This window comes from Lipotes vexillifer, unplaced genomic scaffold, assembly GCF_000442215.2.
Source record: "Lipotes vexillifer unplaced genomic scaffold, Lipotes_vexillifer_v1.1 scaffold78, whole genome shotgun sequence".
Taxonomy (NCBI): domain Eukaryota; kingdom Metazoa; phylum Chordata; class Mammalia; order Artiodactyla; family Lipotidae; genus Lipotes; species Lipotes vexillifer.
The window spans coordinates 200,488-225,335 of record NW_006783110.1 but is presented as its reverse complement, the minus strand read 5'-3'; the positions used below and the strand labels follow the sequence as shown (position 1 = coordinate 225,335).

At 38.7% G+C, this 24,848-nt stretch overlaps 1 protein-coding gene across 3 annotated transcripts in view; it reads left to right on the top strand.

The window, feature by feature from the left end:
* The window catches only part of HSD17B4 (hydroxysteroid 17-beta dehydrogenase 4), a 101,770-nt gene that overhangs the window by 40,670 nt on the left and 36,252 nt on the right, over nucleotides 1-24,848 (top strand). For 2 of the 3 annotated variants that reach the window (XM_007455835.1, XM_007455834.1), the window contains 4 exons: nucleotides 231-282; nucleotides 5,237-5,308; nucleotides 8,174-8,281; nucleotides 12,629-12,690. In XM_007455835.1, the coding sequence (XP_007455897.1) occupies nucleotides 231-282; nucleotides 5,237-5,308; nucleotides 8,174-8,281; nucleotides 12,629-12,690 (294 nt within the window). Of the gene's footprint in view, nucleotides 1-230; nucleotides 283-5,236; nucleotides 5,309-8,173; nucleotides 8,282-12,624; nucleotides 12,691-24,848 lie in introns of all 3 variants that reach the window. The other variant, XM_007455836.1, reaches the window with a different exon arrangement.

The following is a 24,848-nucleotide window of genomic DNA, read 5'->3' as shown; positions in this document are numbered from 1 at the left end:
GGAACACAAATGTATCTTTTCTATTCTAGAGAGCTGACAGTCTTTAGATTGGGGGATTGATTATTTCTGAATCATATAATTAAGTGGGAGCCAAATTGAGACAGATAATTTGGGGGAAGTAGTCACGTGAATGTGTGGACAGTGAAATGCCACTTGTGATTAGCGGTATCCACAGAAGAAGCTGTGGAAAAAGAAAGTCTACTAATAAAATTTTGCTTACCCTAACGCAGGTTCTTCATGGGGAGCAGTACCTGGAGTTATATAAACCACTTCCCAGGGCAGGTGAGTTCTTGATCGTTTTATTTTCTGACTAACCTTCCAAACTGTGTCAATGTGTTAAACTGTCATAGAACAACCTAAATAAACTATAAGTTATTTATGTGCATGTCAGGCGTTAGAGTAGACTGATGTTAACTAGTACCTATTTTGGTTCCCTTAAACTTTGTCCTATTTGAATAGTCTTATTTAAGAAATTACTTCAAAATACTAAACATCTGGTCAGCAATTGAAAGGAGCATTTTCTGTGTGTGTCCTAAACTTATTGTGTATAATCAGTTATGATTCCCATGAATATGATTCTTCATTCTTTTCTCAGGTATTTGTGTTGGTACTGATTTTCATAAAGCAAACAATGTTAAAAGATACAGTGTCTTGTAATTAACTTTTTCTGTTTTCTTTTAGAGTAAGTAAAATCAAGGCTGTCTTAATAATCAATTTATTTTTCTCAGTAATATCTTACTTGTTCAGTAAATCTCATTATTTTTTCACTTTACTTCGATATATTTATGTTGCTACTCTGATGTCAGAATATTAATTATATACTGACCATGTAAGGTGGTAAAATAAGAAGAAAGTCTTTTTCATTTCACATTATATAATGGTAGAGGTCAGCAAATAGCTAGAATTGTACTTTAATTTTTTTTGAGATTTTAATTAAAAAAAATTCGTATTGCTTAATGCTGAATAGTTCTGTTTCAGTGTTAGTGTTACTTGTTTCTGGTTGTTTTTGTAGTTCTTCCCTGTTTTTTTCTTCTTCTTTTAGTTTTTTCCTTTGTGGTTTCATGCTTTTCCTTTGCTTGTGTTCCTTTCTCTTTTGTTTTTGGGTATCTGTTGTAGATTTTTGATTTGTGGTTACCATGGGGCTCATAGATGTTGATCTATGACTCTATTTATTTGTTTTAAACCAGGTAGTCCCTTAAGTTCAAACACATTTTAAAAGCTCTATATTTTTTTACTCGCTTCCCCCATCTGTGTTTTTCGCGTCATATTTACATCTTCATGTTTATCCCTTTACTGATTATTGTAGTTATACTTGATTTTACAACTTTTTGTTTTTTAATCTTTGTACTAGCTTATTTAAGTGGTTGAGCCTCAGCCTTCCCTATATATTTGCCTTTACTAATGGGATTTTTTCCTTTTCTATAGATACTTAATTCTTGTTATAGCTTTTTCTCTTCCAGTTAGAGAAGACCCTTTAACATTTCTTCTAGGGTTGGTTTAGTATTGATGCTTATCCAAGAAGTTCTTTATCTCCCCTTCAATTCTGAAGGATAATCTTGCTGGGTAGAGTATCCTAAGTTGTAGGGTTTTCCCTTTCAGCGCTTTAAATATACCATGCCACTCCCTTCTGGCCTGCAAAGTTTCTGCAGAACAATCAGCTGATAGCCTTATGGGCATTCCCTTGTATATGCTCTTTGTTTTTCTTTTGCTGCCTCTAGAAGTCTCTCTTTAAGTTTTGCCATTTTTATAATGCTATGTCTTGGTGCAGGTCTGTTTGGATTCATCTTGTTCGGGGCCCTCTGTGTTTCCTGTACCTGGGTATCTGTTTCCTTCTTCAGACTTGGGAAATTTTCAGCCATAATTTCATTAAATATATTTTTACCCCCTTCTCCCTTTCTTCTCCTTCTGGGACCCCTATAATGGCATGTTGGTATGCATGATGTTACCCCAAAGATCCCTTAAAATGTTCTCATCTTTTTTCTTTTTGCTGTTCTGATTGGGTGATTTCCATTTTCTATATTCCAGATCACTTATGTGTTCTTCTGTATCACCTAGTGTGCTGTTAATTCCTTTTAGTGTATTTTTCTTTTCAGTTGTTGTATTCTTCAGTTCTGATTGGTTCTTTTTAGAATTTTCTAGTTCCTTGTTAAAACTCTCACTGTATTCAGCTATTCTTTTCCCTAATTCAGTTAGCATTCTTATTACTAATGCTTTGAATTCTTTATCTGGTAAATTGTTTATTTCTATTTCATTAGTTGTTTTTTTCAGGAGTTTTCTCTTGCTCTTTCAGTGGAAACAGATTCCTCTGTCTTTTCATTTTGCTTATCTATTTCTTTATCTATTGAAATTTGGTGAAATAGTTACCTATGGTGGTCTTGAAGGGGTGTTCTTTTGTGGGCGTGTCCCTATACAGTCTGTGTGTGCCCAGTGGCATTGATGGGAGAGCTGGATTTGATGTGAGCACAATTTATGTCTTTTCTCAGGGTGTGCTGGCAGCTGTCATCTTGGTACGGGGTGGGACTGGAGATGGAGGAGTAGGGCCAAGCTAGATGTTAGGTAGAGCTTCCCCTCTGCTTAGTGGCTGTTACCCCACTATTTGGTGCGGGGGCAGGTCCCAAGTTGCTGGAGCAGAAGCCCTGAGAGTTGGGTCTGAGCTGGCTAAATTTCCTTTAAGTGTGTGCTTTCCCCCGCTCCCAGCACTGGCACCCTTACCCCAGAGGGGAGCAGTGGTGGAGCGAGAGGGGCTGGGGTGGGTAGTCAGTGAGGGTCGGAGCATGGATTTTGTTTGGCATGGCCACCATCAGAGATCTGGAGCCCCTGTGCAGTCACCAGTAATGGCTGCCCCCTCGCCACTCAGTTACCAGTTATGGTTTGAACCTCCTCAGTGTCTCATGGCTGAGCCTTTTCCTCAATCACGGCAGCCCAGAGTGTGAAGCTGCAACACGAGGCAAATGGTGCTGGCATGTTCTCTCAACTCAGGCTGGGGACCAGGGCAGTTGTAGGCAACCAGTCAGCTACGCAAGTTGTTTCAGTCTGCCCTCTCTGCCCTGCCTTGGGAGCACGTAAGTGTTCACATGCTCCCAGAGTCCAGGCTTCCCACAGCCCTCCTGTTAATCCCACTGGCCCTCCAGCCAGCCAAGGGGACTCGTGTTCCCTCTGTTGGACACCAGGGCTGGGGTGCCCAATATGTGGCTTGAAGTGCTCACTCCCCAGGGAAGGTCTCTTCCTGTGTAATCTCCTTTTTCCTCTGAGTGCCCTCTCAGGGGCACAGGTACTGACCTGCTCGCTTTTCTTCCCTTTCTACCCAGTTACCTGTGGGTCTTTCTTACAGTCTTGGTTGTACAAGTCTTTCTGTTAGTCTCCACTTAATTTTCAGGGAGAATTGTTCCACGTGTAGATGTATTTTTGATGTGTTTGTTGGGGGGGAGGTGAGTTCCGTGTTCTCCTACTCCACCATCTCAGTTTGAGTCTTCCGTTTAGTGTTACAGCCTAAGTTTTCACGCAGCCCTTTTTTCATCTGAGGCAGTGTGCAGTGTGTGGTCAGGTGAAGAAGTCTGGCTTTTATTTTAAAGACAATAGATAACCACGGAAGGACTGAAAGGAGAGAATTATATGATCAAACGTGGATTTTAGAAAGCATCAACTCTGGCTCATGTTTGTAATGCTTGGATTCTAAGGGAATGAGATCGAGAGAAGGAGATTTTGTAAGAGACTGTTGTAATAATCTAGGTTAGAGACCGTGGTTGATTGAATAGGATTGTGGGCATGAGGATGGATATAAGTGGAGAAATTATAGAGATATGTAGGGAGTGGGCTTGGTGTTTCATTGGATGTGGAGTTGATCACCTGAAGAGATCATCAGCAATTTGACAATTATTTATTGATTACTTCCTAACTTCTAGGCTTTCTGCTAGGGTTGTGAATAAATGGAGAATGGAAGCAAATCTGGACTCTGCCCTCATGGAGCATATAACCTAGTTGGTGGGGGAGGGCAGCCAATAATCAAAAAGCCACACAAATAAATGTACACTTGCAACTATATGTGCTAAACATTACAGATGAAACATACATGATGCCATTAGAACTTAAAATACAAGGATTTGGCATAATCAAGTTGGTAATCAGGTTGACTTTGGGAAAAAATAACTTCAGACATAATAGGAGAGCATGTTTTAAAGTTGGTCAGAGTGGATATGCAGGTACCTAGTTAGAAGTCTGTTGTGGTAGTTCAAATGAAATGATGGTAGCTTAGGCTAAGGTGGTGGTGGAGAGATGGAGAGAAGTGGGAGAAGCAGAGAGATTTAGGAGGTGAAAGTGACAGCAATCTAGTTATCCTTAGCGTTTCTTTTACCATCTTTCACACCTAGGCAGGTACCAAGTTCTTTGATTCTCTCCCTTCAATACATTTAGAATCCTATTTCTGTCCACCTCACTTTGACCACCATCATCTCTCACTTTCTAAGTGTTCTCTCTGCCTCCATTCTTGCTCCCTTCAGGTCTGCTCACCTCACTGTAGCCAGAATATTATTTCCAAAACGCAAGTGTATTTGTCACTTCTCTATTAAAAACCCCAGATGGCTGTTCATAGACTTCAGGATGAAATCAGAAACTTTTCATATAATCTAGCTTCTCCCAGTCTCTGCATACTCAAGTCTTGCCACATACTTAGACACTATTTTATGAGGCAGGGGTCATGCTGAAGTTTCTGGCTTGGCAGTTGGGTGGATAGTACCATTCATTCGTATAGGGAACAAAAGAGAAAAACAGGTTGGAGAAAAAGATTGTGAGTTCCCTTCCAAATAATTGTTAATCCATCAAGATTTAACATTACCAGTTAAATAATGGAACAGTCCCTAAAAGAACAGAGTAGTTAGAAAGAAAACACTGTCTAATTGAAGCCCGTAGAGTAGAGATTTGAGAAGGAATTGGGTAGATGGTGTTGGCTGTATGCTTAACAAGTGTTCATTGAATGATTGAAAATTGTTACTTTTTACAACCTAATTTATCAGAATTATTGATGTTTCAAATTTGGTGACTCAGGTATTCTGATTGATTTTAATGTTTATGATTCAACATTATATTGAAAATCATTCAAATCATGATTTTTCAGTTTTGCTGAACTTAACAGTGGAAGTTATGTTAATTTCTCTCATGTCTTCATATAACTTACGGTCTTTAAAACAGTCTCCTTATTTATTTATTAATTATTTATTTATTATTTTACTTTCCATTTTAGGAAAATTAAAATGTGAAGCAGTTGTTGCTGATGTCCTGGATAAAGGATCTGGTTTAATAATTCTCATGGATGGTAACTCATTTCTAGTTCTTATAATAATACTGTTAGGTTCATAGACTTCGTATGTAATACAATACTTTATCACAGAAGTTGATGAATAAGTTTCTATTTATCTTCCAATTGTGAGAAAGCAAGATTAGTGTTCTGAAAATTCACAAGCTTTTTTAGAAAATAAGGGAGGAGGGGGTGGTCCAGAGAGTGGGACATTTCAGGGGATTTGTAACAACATAACCAAAGCACAGAGGTGAGAAATGTGGCTGGTATAGCAAACATAGAGGAGAATTATGCTTCCTAGATTATGTTTTTGGCAGGAATGAATACATAGACTGCCCTCAACTGCCCTCAATTGATAATTAGGCTATGTTGTAGATACTCTTTTCTATGTTAGCTCTTTGGAACTTGGAACATGTTTGACCCCTGAATCATTCTTATAAATTGTAGTTAGGTTCTTAACCTTGCACATTCAAACCTATTGAACTTATAATGTGGTTTAAACACCATAGCCACATTTTATTTGCAGTGGAAAAAAAGATTATAGTAGTTTAATGAATGTTGAAATACTAGTATTTAAACATAAGCTAAAGATACATTGCTTAGAATTTATTTGTTTTAAAGAACAATAGAAATAGATAAGCATTATAAAAAATTTTGGGAATAGCAGTGGAAAGTTTAATATTGTCTGGTATTTGGAATACAGGCTTTATCATTTTTGTTCTAAATATACAGGAGGTTATATTGAATATGTTGTTTTGGAACTTGCCTTGTTTTTACTTAATAATATGTTGAGAACATTTTTAATGCTCTTAAATATTTTTCTACTACATTGTTTTTGTTAACTCATGGTTTACAAAGTAAACTATGTATTTCATCATAGACATGTAGAACATGTGTCTGCTCTCTCTGTTTCCCTCTTCCTCCTTATCCCTCTTCTTTCTTTTTTAAGATTTTTGTATTTTCTAACCATTTCAAATATTGGCTAACATTTGGCTGCAACTCACCACGTTTTCTTTTAGTCTTCTCACCATTCTACCAAATGTCTACCACAAAAAAGTTCTGCAGTAACCTTAGCTTTAATTTTTACTCTTCTTTCTTGATCTACTCCATTTATTTAGCTATAGCTTGGTAATGGGTAATAATGTGTTAGAATTTGTAGATAAAATATAGATGGAATTAGATATCCAACTTTCTGTGTAATAAGGATAAAAGTCTTATTTTAAATACAAATCACCATGACTTCCCTTATTTTTTGTTATAATTATATTTTTCGTTATTATACAATTCAAAATCATATTCCTAGTTTTATAGTGCTGGTGATTTAGGTGATGCTCAAACTGTCACCAGGAAAGTAGTCAGTAGAAAGAGGGACAGCTGTCTTTCATTCATTACTTGCTTACTTATTCATTAACTTGCTCAATCACATCGTTTGTTCATTGATTTACTAATTAATTTAATACATATTAATTAGGTGCCTTTTCTGTCCCAGTTACTATTCTAATTGCTGGGAATATGATGGTGAGCAAAAAAGCCATGATGCTGCCCTCCTGAAGCTTATACCTTCATTCTCACTTATTTCTTCTTTTACATTCCAGGCTATATTGAGGACTTCAGCAGAATGTTTGAAAATTTGGGAGTGTGGTTATCTGTATTTTATTTTAATTTTTAAATTTTATTGAATTATTAAATTTTAGTGGATTTACAATGTTGTGTTAAATTCTGCTGTACAGCAAAGTGATTTAGTTATACATATATACATTCTTTTTCATATTCTTTTCCATTATGGCTTATCACAGGATATTGAATATAGTTCCATGTGCAATACAGTAGGACCTTGTTGTTTATCCATCCTATATATAATAGTTTCCATCTGCTAATCCCAAACTCCCAATCCATCCTTCCACCACCTTCCTTTCCCCTAGGCAACCACAAGTCTGTTCTCTATATCTCCGAGTCTATTCCTGTTTTGTAGATATGTTCATTTGTGTCATATTTTAGATTCCACATATAAGTGATATATGGTATTTGTCTCTTTCTGTCTTCTCTTGGTATGATAATCTCTAGGTGCATCCGTGTTGCTGCAAATGGCATTATTTCAGTCTTTTTTATGCCTGAGTAATATTCCAGTGTGTGTGTGTGTGTGTGTGTGTGTGTGTATCACATCTTCTTTATCCATTCATCTGTTGATGGACTTTTAGGTTGTTTCCATGTCTTGGCTATTGTAAATAGTGTTGCTATGAACATAGGGGTGCATGCATCTTTTTGAATTATAGTTTTGTCTGGATATATGCCTAGGAGTGGGATTGCTGGATCATATGGCAATTCTATTTTTAGTTTTTTGAGGAACCTCCATAGTGGCTGTACCAATTTACATTCCTACCAACAGTGTAGGAGAGTTCCCTTTTCTCCACACCCTCTCCAGCATTTGTTATTTGTAGACTTTTTAATGATGGTCATTCTGACCAGTATGAGGTGGTACCTCATTGTAGTTTTTATTTGCATTTCTCTAATAATTAGCGATGATGAGCATCTTTTCATGTGTGTTAGTCTGCATTTTATAGTGGAATTGTTTGAAAGGTTTGAGAAGGAGAGAATTGAAATACAAAAGGCAGTTGGGGAACTTTAAGAAGAGGTGAGATGAACTGCTGTTTCATAGTCAAGAAAGGATTTGTCAAGATCCTCTTCTCTCTGCCTTCCAGAGACTGGTAGCAAGTGATTAAAATGAGTGCTCTGTATCCCAAACTTGGGTGTCTTTAAATTGCAAAGCCTTTTAGTAATTGGATTTTGTTTCTGAAACTTTTCAAAGGATTGTTGATCATATATTGGGTAACTAGTTATATCTTTTGGTAGTAACCTCTTTTCTTTCTTTCATTTACTTTTCAGTCTACTCTTATTCTGGGGAGGAACTTATATGTTATAATCAGTTCTCCATCTTTGTTGTTGGCTCTGGAGGCTTTGGTGGAAAACGGACGTCAGACAAAGCTAAGGTAGGCTATGACTTCATAAGCAAGATACATGTGTCGTTAAGGATCCTTATCTGTATTTTGAACTTACCATATGCGTAATTTCATAGAGTAGGGCTTCAGTAATCCACACTTCTTTGAATCAGAATGTGTTCCTTGGATTTGAAATGCTGTTTATATTTGTATATTTTAATATATAACATATGTTATATATAGAAAAGTCTGGCTGACGTAAGTGTAATGTAGCTGAGGTAACTGTGGGAATATCTTTGCTTTCTTATGCAAACTTTGTATCCAAAACTCTTTAGAAAAACCTAACACATACAAGTGATCCTTGTATAAATGCAAATCATCATTCATTAAATGACTTGAGCATTTCTCTTGTATAAAACAATTCTAGTTACTCTTTAGTTCTCAAATTCTCTCCAAAAACATATTTTTTTTCCTAAAAATATTTTGTAAATTGGATTTTCCATCAATTTAACCTAGCTTTTACCTCTGCCCTCAGTTCCCAGAATAGGGCTGCACTGTCTTCCTAGGAGGACCAGCCCACTCATTTTTCCTATTGCCCCCACACCGGCTCCCCAGCCCTGGCTTGTGTTGCAGAAGCTCAATTCCAGGTAAAAGTGGCTGAGAGTTACGGGGCTGTCTTCCTCCACCCTGCCCCTACTTGTAGGGTGGATACTGTGTTCCACCGTGGCAGGCTGAGAACACTAGGGCCCTGATAACTCTTGCCCAGCCTGCTCATAGGGTGGTGGTCCCCTGCTACTAGAGGCAAGCTGAGAAGACCAGAAGCTCCTACCTTGCCTAGGACTCTTCTTGTAAAGTGAGGATGTCACTTGGAGAGAAGTGGGCCATGATGCTTGCCCTCATGTCCGTTGCAGTGGTGCAGAGGTTTGGGCTGGGGGGCAAGGCAGGCTGTAATAATATAGAGAGCTCTGGAGCTCTTCCCACGGAAACTGACTCATTTTGGTACCAAGTATTTGGAAGCTCAAAAGTAAGGATGGTTTCAAAAACAGTGCTACTTTAGTGATAATCAAGAGGAGGCTGGTAGCTCCATGAAAGCAGTAAACTAAACTAGTCCAACTAGAAATTTGCCAGAGAGAACCATGGAAAGACAGCTAAGAAGAGTCATCATGGGATCATAACAAACCTCAAAGACAGGCCTCAAAGACTACACCTCCAAAAAGGCCTGACTTTAATTGGATCAGATTGTGGAACAATTTATGCCCCAGGGCACTGTTGAAAATAATAGAACAGTCATCTGTCAATTTGTGAAGCCAAACAGCTGGACAGTTTAACAGAGAGATCAGGGAGAGACAGTCACACAGAGCCCTGCTAAAACCACTGTCATCCCAGGCTGACTGTGCTTGCCCAAGGCTGTACCCTCTGAGGAGCAACATCAGAGTCTGCACACTGTGGGGGAAATATACTTAACTAAAATAGTCTAGCCAAGTCACTAAACAAATAAACAAGTTAACAATTACAACAAGCCCTGGAAGGGGAAAGGGGTCTCAGTATCCAGAGTTGCTGCAATATGCTATCTAAAGTATCCAGTTATCAACAAAAAATTACAAGATCTGAAAGAAATAAAAGAGTATGACCCATATATAGGAAAAACCAAAATAGGCAACAGAGATTGCTTTTGAGAAGACTTAATAGGAAAAGACTTAAAAGCATTTATTGTAAATATAGTCAAAGAACTAAAGGAAACCATGCTTAAAGAAGTAACGTGTGTAAAGAAGTAAAGTATGATGACAATGTCTCATCAAATAGAGAAAAATTGGGGAATTCCCCAGTGGTCCAGTGGTTAGCACTCTGCACTTCCACTGCAGGGGGCACAGGTTCAGTCCCTGGTCGGGGAACTAAGATCCTGCAAGCTGCATGTTGTGGCTCAGGAAAAAAAAAAAAAGAGAGAAAGAAATCAATAAATAGAAATTATATATGAAAAGGACCAAATAGAAGTAGTTCTGGAACTGAAAGTACAATAACTGAAATGAAGAATTTACTAGAGGGTCTCAACAGTAGATTTGAAGTGGCAGAATTAAAATCAAAAAGCTTGAAGATCGATCAATCTATCTCTGTCTGAAGAACAGAAAGAAAAAAGGTGAAGAAAAAGAATGAAGAGGCTCAGAGAAATGGGAAATACCATTAAGTACACCAGCTTTTATGTAATGGGCATACTGGAAAGAGAGGAGAGAGAAAGAAGCAGAAAAAATAATTGAAGGAACAATGGCATTGATGAAAAAACATTGATCTACACATCCAAGAAGCTCAACTGCTCCAATTAGGATATAAATGCAAAGAGGAAGATCTAAATAGACATTTCTCCAAAGAAGACATATAGATGGCCAAAAAGCACATGAAAACATGCTCAACATCACTAATTATTAGAGAAATGCAAATCAAAACTATGAGTTATCACCTCACACTGGTTAGAATGGCCATCATCAAAAAATCTACAAACAATGAATGCTGGAGAGGGTGTGGAGAAAAGGGAACCCTTTTGCACTGTTGGTGGGAATGTAAATTGATACAGCCACTACGAAGAACAGTATGGAGGTTCCTTAAGAAACTAAAAATAGAGTTAGCATATGATCCAGCAATCCCACTACTGGGCATACATCTGGAGAAAACCATGCACCCCAATGTTCATAGCAGCACTGTTTACAATAGCCAGGACATGGAGGCAACCTAAATGTCCATCAGCAGAGGAATGGGGGCTCCCCTGGTGGTGCAGTGGTTAAGAATCCGCCTGCCAATTGAGGGGACACAGGTTCGAGTCCTGGTCTGGGAAGATCCCACATGCCGTGGAGCAACTAAGCCCGTGCGGCACAACTACTGAGTCTGCGCTCTAGCACCCATGAGCCACAACTACTGAGCCCGCGTGCCACAACTACTGAAGCCTGCGTGCCTAGAGCCTGTGCCCCGCAACAAGAAAAGACACCGCAATGAGAAGCCTGCACACTGCAATGAAGAGTAGCCCCCGCTCACTGCAACTAGGGAAAGCCTGCACACAGCAACAAAGATCCAACACAGCCAAAAAAATAAATAAAATAAATATTTATTAAAAAAAAAGATTTATGCACTTAAAAAAAAAGAGGAATGGATAAAGAAGATGTGGTACGTATATACGATGGAATATTACTAAGCCATAAAGAAGAATGAAATAATGCCATTTGCAGGAACATGGATGGACCTAGAGACTGCCATACTGAGTGAAGTTAAGTCAGATAAAGACAAATATCATATGATATCACTTATATGCAGAATCTGAAAAAAAAATAATACAAATGAACTTCTTTACAAAACAGAAATAGAGCCACAGATGTAGAAAACAAACTTATAGTTGCCAGGGGGGAAATGGTGGGGGAGTGATAATTTGGGAGACTGGGATTGACATATACATAATACTATATATAAAACAGGTAACTAATAAGGACTTAACTGTATAGCACAGGGAACTCTACTCAGTACTCTGTAAGGACCTATATGGGAAAAGAATCTAAAAAAGAGTGGAGATATATGTGTGTGTGTGTGTGTGTGTGTGTGTGTGTACATATAAATGATTAACTTTGCTGTACACCTGAAATTAACACATTATAAATCAACTATACTGCAATAAAAATTAAAATTAAAATTAAAATTAAAATAAATGCAAATAAAATAAATGCAAAGAGATCCACACCCTTAGTAAAGTGCGTTTAAAGATTAAATCAATATAGATGTGAATTGTTTGTCTAATTCTTACAGTTACTGTCATCTTTTGCATTGGGAAAAGAGTCTTTACCTTTTTCTCCTTTGTGGCCTAGAGAATGGATCTGGTTATATAATTCCTTTCATTAAACAAGGTCATTTCAGGGAAATTTTAGTGTAGATGAAGCTAGCAGTTATGAAATTTTAAATGTCATTATGTGCTAAAAATAAAATATTGAAATATACTTTTTATCCAGCTTGCAGATTTTGTTACAGTCAGCCCTCCATATCTGTGGGTTCTGTATCCACAGGTTTGGCATCTGCAGATTGAATCAATCGTGGATCAAAAATATTCAGAAAAAAAAATTCCAGAAAGTTCCCAAACTAATTACACAGCATTTACGTTGTATTAGGTATTATAAATAATCTATGCACATCCTCCCAAGTATATGGGAGGATGTGCATAGATTAGATGCAAATACTTCACTGCTTTTATATAAGGGATTTGAGCATCTGCAGATCTTGGTATCCATGAAGCGGTCCTGGAACCAATCACCCTTGGAAACTGAGGGATGACTGTATATTGAAACATGGTTGTTTATCAAATATCAGTTTAGATAAAGACAATAACAATTATTTTGTTATTATTTAACGTGTAATGTTTTTTGATCTCAGATAGCTGTAGCCATACCTAATAGACCTCCTGATGCTGTACTTACAGATACCACCTCACTTAATCAGGTAAGAATGTATTTTTTTTTAACATCTTTATTGGAGTATAATTGCTTTACAATGGTGTGTTAGTTTCTGCTTTACAACCAAATGAATCAGTTATATATATATACATATGTTCCCGTATCTCTTCCCTCTTGCATCTCCCTCCCTCCCACCCTCCCTCTCCCACCCCTCCAGGCGGTCACAAAGCACCGACATGATCTCCCTGTGCTAGGCGGCTGCTTCCCACTAGCTATCTACCTTACGTTTGGTAGTGTATATACTCTCGCTTTGTCACAGCTTACCCTTCCCCCTCCCCATATCCTCAAGTCCATTCTCTAGTAGGTCTGTGTCTTTATTCCTGTCTTACCCCTAGGTTCTTCATGACATTTTTTTTTTCTTAAATTCCATATATATGTGTTAGCATATGGTATTTGTCTTTCTCTTTCTGACTTACTTCACTCTGTATGACAGAATCTAGGTCTATCCACCTCATTACAAATAGCTCAATTTCGTTTCTTTTTATGGCTGAGCAATATTCCATTGTAAATATGTGCCACATCTTCTTTATCCATTCATCCGATGATGGACACTTAGGTTGTTTCCATCTCCGGGCTATTGTAAATAGAGCTGCAATGAACATTTTGGTACATGACTCTTTCTGAATTATGGTTTTCTCAGGGTATATGCCCAGTAGTGGGATTGCTGGGTCATATGGTAGTTCTATTTGTAGTTTTTTAAGGAACCTCCATACTGTTCTCCATAGTGGCTGTACCAATTCACATTCCCACCAGCAGTGCAAGAGTGTTCCCTTTTCTCCACACCCTCTCCAGCATTTATTGTTTCTAGATTTTTTGATGATGGCCATTCTGACTGGTGTGAGATGATATCTCATTGTAGTTTTGATTTGCATTTCTCTAATGATTAATGATGTTGAGCATTCTTTCATGTGTTTGTTGGCAGTCTGTATATCTTCTTTGGAGAAATGTCTATTTAGGTCTTCTGCCCATTTTTGGATTGGGTTGTTTATTTTTTTGTTATTGAGCTGCATGAGCTGCCTGTAAATTTTAGAGATTAATCCTTTGTCAGTTGATTCATTTGCAAATATTTTCTCCCATTCTGAGGGCTGTCTTTTGGTCTTGTTTATGGTTTCCTTTGCTGTGCAAAAGCTTTGAAGTTTCATTAGGTCCCATTTGTTTATTTTTGTTTTTATCTCCATTACTCTAGGAGATGGGTCAAGAAGGATCTTGCTGTGATTTATGTCATGGAGTGTTCTGCCTATGTTTTCCTCTAAGAGTTTGATAGTTTCTGGCCTTACATTTAGGTCTTTAATCCATTTTGAGCTTATTTTTGTGTATGGTGTTAGGGAGTGATCTAATCTCATACTTTTACATGTACCTGTCCAGTTTTCCCAGCACCACTTATTGAAGAGGCTGTCCTTTCTCCACTGTATATTCTTGCCTCCTTTATCAAAGATAACGTGACCATATGTGCATGGGTTTATCTCTGGGCTTTCTATCCTGTTCCATTGATCTATCTTTCTGTTCTTGTGCCAGTACCATACTGTCTTGATTACTGTAGCTTTGTAGTATAGTCTGAGGTCAGGGAGCCTGATTCCTCCTGCTCTGTTTTTTGTTTTCAAGATTGCTTTGGCTATTTGGGGTCTTTTGCATTTTCATACAAATGGTGAAATTTTTTGTTCTAGTTCTGTGAAAAATGCCAGTGGTAGTTTGATAGGGATTGCATTGAATCTATGGATTGCTTTGGGTAGTAGAGTCATTTTCACAATGTTGATTCTTCCAATCCAAGTACATGGTATATCTCTCCCATCTTTTTGTATCATCTTTAATTTCTTTCATCAGTGTCTTATAATTTTGTGCATACAGGTCTTTTGTCTCCTTAGGTAGTTTATTCCTAGATATTTTATTCTTCTTGTTGCAATGGTAAATGGGAGTGTTTTCTTGATTTCACTTTCAGATTTTTCATCATTAGTATATAGGAATGCCAGAGATTTTTGTGCATTAATTTTGTATCCTGCTACTTTACCAAATTCATTGATTAGATCTAGTAGTTTTCTGGTAGCATCTTTAGGATTCTTTATGTATAGAATCATGTCATCTGCAAACAGTGACATCTTTACTTCTTCTTTTCTGATTTGGATTCCTTTTATTTCCTTTTCTTCTCTGATTGCAGTGGCTAAAACTTCCAAAACTATGTTGAATAAGAGTGGTGAGAGTGGGCAACCTTGTCTTGTTCCTGATCTTAATGGAAATGGTTTCAGTTTTTCACCATTGAGGTTGATGTTGACTGTGGGTTTTTCATATATGGCCTTTATTATGTTGAGGAAAGTTCCCTCTATGCCTGCTTTCTGCAGGGCTTTTATCATAAATGGGTGTTGAATTTTGTGAAAAGCTTTCTCTGCATCTATTGAGATGATCATATGGTTTTTCTCCTTCAATTTGTTAATATGGTTTATCACATTGATAGATTTGCGTATATTGAAGAATCCTTGCATTCCTGGAATAAACCCCACTTGATCATGGTGTATGATCCTTTTAATGTGCTGTTGGATTCTGTTTGCTAGTATTTTGTTGAGGATTTTTGCATCTATGTTCATCAGTGATATTGGCCTGTAGTTTTCTTTCTTTGTGACATCCTTGTCTGGTTTTGGTATCAAGGTGATGGTGGCCTCGTAGAATGAGTTTGGGAGTGTTCCTCCCTCTGCTATATTTTGGAAGAGTTTGAGAAGGATAGGTGTTAGCTCTTCTCTAAATGTTTGATAGAATTCGCCTGTGAAGCCATCTGGTCCTGGGCTTTTGTTTGTTGGAAGATTTTTAATCACAGTTTCAATTTCAGTGTTTGTGATTGGTCTGTTCATATTTTCTATTTCTTCCTGATTCAGTCTTGGCAGTTTGTGCATTTCTAAGAATTTGTCCATTTCTTCCAGATTGTCCATTTTATTGGCATAGAGTTGCTTGTAGTAATCCCTCATGATTTTTTTTATTTCTGCAGTGTCAGTTGTTACTTCTCCTTTTTCATTTCTGATTCTATTGATTTGAGTCTTCTCCCTTTTTTTCTTGATGAGTCTGGCTAATGGTTTATCAATTTTGTTTATCTTCTCAAAGAACCAGCTTTTAGTTTTATTGATCTTTGCTATTGTTTCCTTCATTTCTTTTTCATTTATTTCTGATCTGATTTTTATGATTTCTTTCCTTCTGCTAACTCTGGGGTTTTTTTGTTCTTCTTTCTCTAATTGCTTGAGGTGCAAGGTTAGGTTGTTTATTCGAGATGTTTCCTGCTTCTTAAGGTGGGCTTGTATTGCTATAAACTTCCCTCTTAGAACTGCTTTTGCTGCATCCCATAGGTTTTGGGTCGTTGTATCTCCATTGTCATTTGTTTCTAGGTATTTTTTAATTTCCTCTTTGATTTCTTCAGTGATCACTTCGTTATTAAGTAGTGTATTGTTTAGCCTCCATGTGTTTGTATTTTTTACAGATCTTTTCCTATAATTGATATCTAGTCTCATGGCGTTGTGGTCGGAAAAGATACTTGATACAATTTCAATTTTCTTAAATTTACCAAGGCTTGATTTGTGACCCAAGATATGATCTATCCTGGAGAATGTTCCATGAGCACTTGAGAAAAATGTGTATTCTGTTGTTTTTGGATGGAGTGTCCTATAAATATCAATTAAGTCCATCTTGTTTAATGTATCATTTAAAGCTTGTGTTTCCTTATTTATTTTCATTTTGGATGATCTGTCCATTGGTGAAAGTGGGGTGTTGAAGTCCCCTACTATGAATGTGTTACTGTCGATTTCCCCTTTTATGGCTGCTAGTTTTTGCCTTATGTATTGAGGTGCTCCTATGTTGGGTGCATAAATATTTACAATTGTTATATCTTCTTCTTGGATCGATCCCTTAATCATTATGTAGTGTCCTTCTTTGTCTCTTCTGATAGTCCTTATTTTAAAGTCTATTTTGTCTGATATGAGAATTGCTACTCCAGCTTTCTTTTGGTTTCCATTTGCATGGAATATCTTTTTCCATCCCCTTACTTTCAGTCTGTATGTGTCTCTAGGTCTGAAGTGGGTCTCTTGTAGACAGCATATATATGGGTCTTGTTTTTGTATCCATTCAGCCAATCTGTGTCTTTTGGTGGGAGCATTTAGTCCATTTACATTTAAGGTAATTATCGATATGTATGTTCCTATTCCCATTTTCTAAATTGTTTTGGGTTCGTTATTATAGGACTTTTCCTTCTCTTGTGTTTTTGTCTAGAGAAGTTCCTTTAGCATTTGTTGTAAAGCTGGTTTGGTGGTGCTGAACTCTCTCAGCTTTTGCTTGTCTGTAAAGGTTTTAATTTCTCCATCAAATCTGAATGAGATCCTTGCTGGGTAGAGTAATCTTGGTTGCAGGTTTTTCTCCTTCATCACTTTCAGTATGTCCTGCCACTCCCTTCTGGCTTGTAGAGTTTCTGCTGAGAGATCAGCTGTTAACCTTATGGGGATTCCCTTGTGTGTTATTTGTTGTTTTTCCCTTGCTGCTTTTAATATGCTTTCTTTGTATTTAGTTTTTGACAGTTTGATTAATATGTGTCTTGGCGTATTTCTCCTTGAATTTATCCTGTATGGGACTCTCTGTGCTTCCTGGACTTGATTAACTATTTCCTTTCCCATATTAGGGAAGTTTTCAACTATAATGTCTTTAAATATTTTCTCAGTCTCTTTCTTTTTCTCTTCTTCTGCTGGAACCCCTATAATTCGAATGTTGGTGCGTTTAATGTTGTCCCAGAGATCTGTGAGACTGTCCTCAGTTCTTTTCATTCTTTTTTCTTTATTCTGCTCTGCAGTAGTTATTTCCACTATTTTATCTTCCAGGTCACTTATCCATTCTTCTGCCTCAGTTATTCTGCTATTGATCCCATCTAGAGTATTTTTAATTTCATTTATTGTGTTGTTTATCGTTGTTTGTTTCATCTTTAGTTCTTCTAGGTCCTTGTTAAATGTTTCTTGCATTTTGTCTATTTTATTTCCAAGATTTTGGATCATCTTTACTATCATTATTCTGAATTCTTTTTCAGGTAGACTGCCTATTTCCTCTTCATTTGTTAAGTCTCGTGGGTTTTTATCTTGCTCCTTTGTCTGCTGTGTGTTTCTCTGTCTTCTCATTTTGATTATCTTACTGTGTTTGGGGTCTCCTTTTTGCAGGCTGCCGGTTCGTAGTTCCCGTTGTTTTGGGTGTCTGTCCCCAGTGGCTAAGGTTGATTCAGTGGGTTGTGTAGGTTTCCTGGTGGAGGGGACTAGTGCCTGTGTTCTGGTGGATGAGGCTGGATCTTGTCTTTCTGGTAGGCAGGTCCACGTCTGGTGGTGTGTTTTGGGGTGTCTGTGGACTTAGGATTTTAGGCAGCCTCTCTGCTAATGGATGGGTTTGTGTTCCTGTCTTGCTAGTTGTTTGGCATAGGGTGTCCAGCACTGTAGATTGCTGGTCGTTGAGTGAAGCTTGGTGCTGGTGTTGAGATGGAGATCTCTGGTAGATTTTCGCCATTTGATATTATGTGGAGCTGGGAGGTCTCTTGTGGACCAGTGTTCTGAAGTTGGCTCTCCCACGTCAGAGGCACAGCAGTGACTCTTGGCTGCAGCACCAAGAGCCTTTCATCCACACGGCTCAGAATAAAAGGGAGAAAAAGTAGAAAGAAAGAAAGAAAGAAGGGAGGGAGGTGGGGAGGAAGGAAGGAAGGAGGCATGGAAGGAAAAAAAGAAAGAAGATAAAGTAAAATAAAGTTATTAAAATAAAAAGTATTAAGAAAAAAAACGGACGGATAGAACGCTAGGACAAATGATGGAAGCAAAGCTATACAGACAAAATCTCACAGAGAAGCATACACATACACACTCACAAAAAGAGGAAAAGGGGAAAAAATCATAAATCTTGCTCTCAAAGTCCACCTCCTCAATTTGGGATGATTCATTTTCTATTCATGTATTCCACAGATGCAGGGTACATCAAGTTGATTGTGGAGCTTTCATCCGCTGCTTCTGAGGCTGCTGGGAGAGATTTTCCTTTATCTTCTTTGTTCTCATAGCTCCCAGGGGCGATGTGGCCCCACCTCTGCGTGTAGGTCTCCGGAGGGCGTCTGTACTTCGCTTAGACAGGATGGGGTTAAAGAAGCTGCTGCTTCGGGGGCTCTGGCTCACTCAGGTGGGATGGGAGGGAGGGGCACGCAGTGCGGGGCGAGCCTGCGGTGGCAGAGGCCGGCGTGACGTTGCACCAGCCTGAGGCGCGCCGTGCGTCCTCCCGGGGAAGTTGTCCCTGGATCACGGACCTTGGCAGTGGCTGGCTGCACAGGTTCCCTGGAAGAGGGGTGTGGATCGTGACGTGCTTGCACACAGGTTTCTTGTTGGCGGCGGCAGCAGCAGCCTTAGCGTCTCACGCCTGTCTCTGGGGTCCGCGTTTTTAGCCGCAGCTTGCGCCCGTTTCTGGAGCTCCTTTAAGCAGCGCTCTTAATCCTCTCTCCTCGTGCACCGAGTAACAAAAAGGGAAGAAAAAGTCTCTTGCGTCTTCGGCAGGTCCAGACTTTTCCCTGGAGTCCCTCCCGGCCAGCCGTGGCGCACTAACCTCCTGCAGGCTGTGTTCACGCCGCCAACCCCAGTCCTCTCCCTGCGCTCCGACCGAAGCCCGAGCCTCAGCTCCCAGCCCCGCCCACCCCGGCGGGTGAGCAGAGAAGCCTCTCGGGCTGGTGAGTGCCGGTCAGCACCGATCCTCTGTGCGGGAATCTCTCCTCTTTGCCCACCCCCGCACCCCTGTTCCTGTGCTCTTCTCCGTGGCTCCGAAGCTTTCCCCCTCCGCCACCCACAGTCTCCGCCCGCGAAGGGGCTTTCTAGTGTGTGGAAACCTTTCCCCCTTCACGGCTCCCTCCCACTGGTGCAGGTCCCGTCCCTATCCTTTTGTCTCAGTTTATTCTTTTGCCCTACCCAGGTACGTGGGGGGGGTTTCTTGCCTTTTGGGAGGTCTGAGGTCTTCTGCCAGCGTTCAGTAGGTGTTCTGTAGGAGTTGTTTCACATGTAGATGTATTTCTGGTGTATCTGTGGGGAGGAAGGTGATCTCTGCGTCTTACTCTTCCGCCATCTTCCCGGAAGCCTCAAGAATGTATTTTTGAAAAGTGATAAAGCCACCTGACTCCTGACACTTTTTGCTTTATAACTCTGATACCCTGTAATTTTGTGAGTCCAAAAGTAGTGGCTGTGTTCTTCTACGTAATAAAAATAACGGCATATTTCTGTAGCTGACGTTCGTTCTTTCTGAATTTTTGCGTAGCAGTTTTTTTTCTCCACTAGGTATCAAAAAAAATGTAAAATGGCTTTTCATTAGTCAATTGAAAAAGCATTATGCTTTGTTGGCAATGGATTGCTTGACTTAAGGAGACTGCCTAGCTTAGTAGTGAAGAATTTCATTAAAGCCTTAGAGAGCAGGATAAAATAAAAGGCAAATTTCAGTTATCCTTTCTTCTATTGGAAAAGAAAACTGAGCTACGTTGCTTTGAGAGAGATTATTTTATGCTAACTTTAGTGGACAGGTACAGTAAAGCATCTGAGAAGGAGTAGATGATTTAATCTCTTTTGTTTGGCATAAATAATATGTTTTCTGATGGAGGAGTTAAAATACCTTGTCAGTTAACAAATTCTTTAAGCTTGCAAAGATTTATCTAAGAAACAAAAGGTGACCGTAAAGATGAGAAAAGCAACTTTGTTTTTGAGAGACCTGAAGATTCTTCCCTAAGATGGCCATAATACTAACCATGCAGATATAGAACAGAATATGTAAAGCTCTGAAGTTATGCTGTGAATAAACAGGTAATGACAGCACGTTATTTGTAAAATTCACTTATTTTTTGATACTAATTTTGATATACTTGATATGAGAACTTCTGCAGGATTTATGTGTGCTGGCAAATAGGAATATAATTTCATGAGCCAGAAAGAATTAAGTTTGGAACATATTAATTGTATTTTTTTATACATTATATAATTGGTTGATAGAACAATACTTTCTACCTCAGATTAGTTTTTGCCTTTAAATGTTCTTCCCATCCCTATTTCTTATCAGTTTCTTAAGAGAGCACTCATATTTATGTTTAATTAAAGCTTCATAGTGAAATTAATTTTATTAGCACACTAAAGAACAGAAGACTTCATAGTTTCATGGTTCAGAAAACTCAGAAATTCTCCATTATTATTCTTGTGTTACTGAAATAATAAAATGTATCTGCTGTAGATAAAAAAAGCTGAATAGTTTCCATGGCTTGAACTTGTTGCAGGCTGTGTTCACGCCGCCAACCCCAGTCCTCTCCCTGCGCTCCGACCGAAGCCCGAGCCTCAGCTCCCAGCCCCGCCCACCCCGGCGGGTGAGCAGAGAAGCCTCTCGGGCTGGTGAGTGCCGGTCAGCACCGATCCTCTGTGCGGGAATCTCTCCTCTTTGCCCACCCCCGCACCCCTGTTCCTGTGCTCTTCTCCGTGGCTCCGAAGCTTTCCCCCTCCGCCACCCACAGTCTCCGCCCGCGAAGGGGCTTTCTAGTGTGTGGAAACCTTTCCCCCTTCACGGCTCCCTCCCACTGGTGCAGGTCCCGTCCCTATCCTTTTGTCTCAGTTTATTCTTTTGCCCTACCCAGGTACGTGGGGGGGGTTTCTTGCCTTTTGGGAGGTCTGAGGTCTTCTGCCAGCGTTCAGTAGGTGTTCTGTAGGAGTTGTTTCACATGTAGATGTATTTCTGGTGTATCTGTGGGGAGGAAGGTGATCTCTGCGTCTTACTCTTCCGCCATCTTCCCGGAAGCCTCAAGAATGTATTTTTGAAAAGTGATAAAGCCACCTGACTCCTGACACTTTTTGCTTTATAACTCTGATACCCTGTAATTTTGTGAGTCCAAAAGTAGTGGCTGTGTTCTTCTACGTAATAAAAATAACGGCATATTTCTGTAGCTGACGTTCGTTCTTTCTGAATTTTTGCGTAGCAGTTTTTTTTCTCCACTAGGTATCAAAAAAAATGTAAAATGGCTTTTCATTAGTCAATTGAAAAAGCATTATGCTTTGTTGGCAATGGATTGCTTGACTTAAGGAGACTGCCTAGCTTAGTAGTGAAGAATTTCATTAAAGCCTTAGAGAGCAGGATAAAATAAAAGGCAAATTTCAGTTATCCTTTCTTCTATTGGAAAAGAAAACTGAGCTACGTTGCTTTGAGAGAGATTATTTTATGCTAACTTTAGTGGACAGGTACAGTAAAGCATCTGAGAAGGAGTAGATGATTTAATCTCTTTTGTTTGGCATAAATAATATGTTTTCTGATGGAGGAGTTAAAATACCTTGTCAGTTAACAAATTCTTTAAGCTTGCAAAGATTTATCTAAGAAACAAAAGGTGACCGTAAAGATGAGAAAAGCAACTTTGTTTTTGAGAGACCTGAAGATTCTTCCCTAAGATGGCCATAATACTAACCATGCAGATATAGAACAGAATATGTAAAGCTCTGAAGTTATGCTGTGAATAAACAGGTAATGACAGCACGTTATTTGTAAAATTCACTTATTTTTTGATACTAATTTTGATATACTTGATATGAGAACTTCTGCAGGATTTATGTGTGCTGGCAAATAGGAATATAATTTCATGAGCCAGAAAGAATTAAGTTTGGAACATATTAATTGTATTTTTTTATACATTATATAATTGGTTGATAGAACAATACTTTCTACCTCAGATTAGTTTTTGCCTTTAAATGTTCTTCCCATCCCTATTTCTTATCAGTTTCTTAAGAGAGCACTCATATTTATGTTTAATTAAAGCTTCATAGTGAAATTAATTTTATTAGCACACTAAAGAACAGAAGACTTCATAGTTTCATGGTTCAGAAAACTCAGAAATTCTCCATTATTATTCTTGTGTTACTGAAATAATAAAATGTATCTGCTGTAGATAAAAAAAGCTGAATAGTTTCCATGGCTTGAACTTGTTTATACAGTAAGCAGAAAGATTTTCTTTTTTTCTTTTTTCAGATGAATAGAACTTTTTGTTAGCTTTTAGCAGACTTGAGTATTTTGCTGTGTGACAAAGGACAGTTTATAAGTTAACAAATATTTTTTGTATAAATAATGGACACCCATCATTTGACAGAGGTTCCTGACCATTTGTATCATATGGTCACTCGAGAATATGATAAAAACTACCGACTGTTTCTTCAAAAACATTTTGCATAAAACTTTGCTTAAATTTCAGGGGATTTATGGGCTGTTTTAAATTGGATCTGTGCTATAGGAGATACAAATCAAGTAGAAGAAGTGTGATCTATTGACAAGGAACTGAAAGGATACTTAGATATAAGGTGTAGATGTCTTAATTTCTAGGGCACCTATTCTAAGCAACGAATGATTAAATACAAGGCTTTGAATTGTAGAGTAAGTGCTGTAGACATTCTGAGATGGGCTACTTAATTAGAGAATGACATACAGAAGAGTTTGGTAGGAAAGATGGGACTTCTGAACTAAAATGGTGTATAGATATTCTCTCTTACCAGGGATATAAGGCTTGCAGTATGGCCTGGAAGGGGATAAGAACTTAGTAATGATAGCAGAAAAGAGCATGATGTATGTACAAGGAGTAAGAATTATAGCATTCACACCGGAGAGTGGTGGGAGATGATTGTGGATGAACAGACCTTTAAGGAGAAGTGGAAATGGAACAGATTATGTTGTTATAGCATAAACTTTGTGCCAGGTATTTCAATTAAATAAGTAACTTCTCAATCAGTAGGGAAACTGGCAACCATCGCTCTACCAATATCACTTCTGGAATATTTTTTTTGTTTTTTTGTTTTTTTTTTTTTTTGGTTTATTTTTTTGCGGTACGCGGGCCTCTCACTGCTGTGGCCCCTCCCGCCGCGGAGCACAGGCTCCGGACGCGCAGACCCGGCGGCCATGGCCCACGGGCCCAGCCGCTCCGCGGCACGCGGGATCCTCCCGAACCGGGGCACGAACCCGCGTCCCCCACATCGGCAGGCGGACTCTCAACCACTGAGCCACCACGGAAGCCCGCTTCTGGAATATTTTGTTTTTCATGTCTTTAGGAGAATTTCTTCATCTTCAAACTGGTATGATATTACAAGTATACTTCATGGTTTTTCATAATTAATAAAGAGAAAATTCATCCCCAATAATCTAGAAAGACCAAAGAATAAATAGGTAACAGGTGTTAGGCTTTGTATTTGAGCAGAATGAAAACAAGTATCTTTAGTTTCCCCAGATACATATCTCATACTCCTTATTCTGACAATTAGGATTTTAGCTACCATCATTGTTAAATAAAGTTAATCTTTGGAATATTGGTTATACTCCATTAAAATATAATTCTTTACTATATTACCATGTGTATTATAAGTACTTTTAAAATTTTGTTTTGAAACAATGATTTATTATTTTGCATGACTCTGGGTTGCCTGGGCGGTCCTTGTGCTACAAATGGTGTTGGCTGTCACTCATGTAGCTGTTCTCAGATGGCGGCTGGGTGGGGCAGTAAAGTCCAGGATGGCTCTTTCACCAGTGCAGGGTCTTAGTGCTCCCTGTTGGCTGGCGTGCCTCTAATCTCCTCCTGGCTTCTTCTTCATGTGGTGTCTCATCTTCCAGGGCCTTTCTCTGTGGCTGTCAAGGGGACTTCTATTTAAATTTCTGGAACTGTTTCCTGTGTAGCTTCCTCCTTTTCAGTACATCTACATTCTAACTGCCCATTCTCCCAGAACTCTGATCTTTATCTCTTTAACTCTTTGAGACTGTTTTGCTATGTTTCTGTTTCCCTTTTTGCACTGCAGTCTAGAAAGTGCTGTCAGGGAGAGCGCTGTGGCCATTGTAAAGTCCATCTTGTTTGTTTCTTTTCTATCAAGAATCATAATCCTGTTCTGCCTACTGTCCAATGTCTAAGAACAGTATCTCCCTCGCCCAGTTAAAAAATTTTTTTTTCCTAATTGTTTACAGTGGAAGAGTAAGTTCATTCCACTTATTCCATCTAGGCCGGAAGTGGAAGTCCTATACCTTTTTATATGCCCATAGTGCTCAGTTTTCTCATTTATTACTATTTGTTTTTTCAGTTTTTATTGCTGTGCTTTGTTTCCTACTTGTTTCTAACAATTAAAGAGCCTATTTTATTTT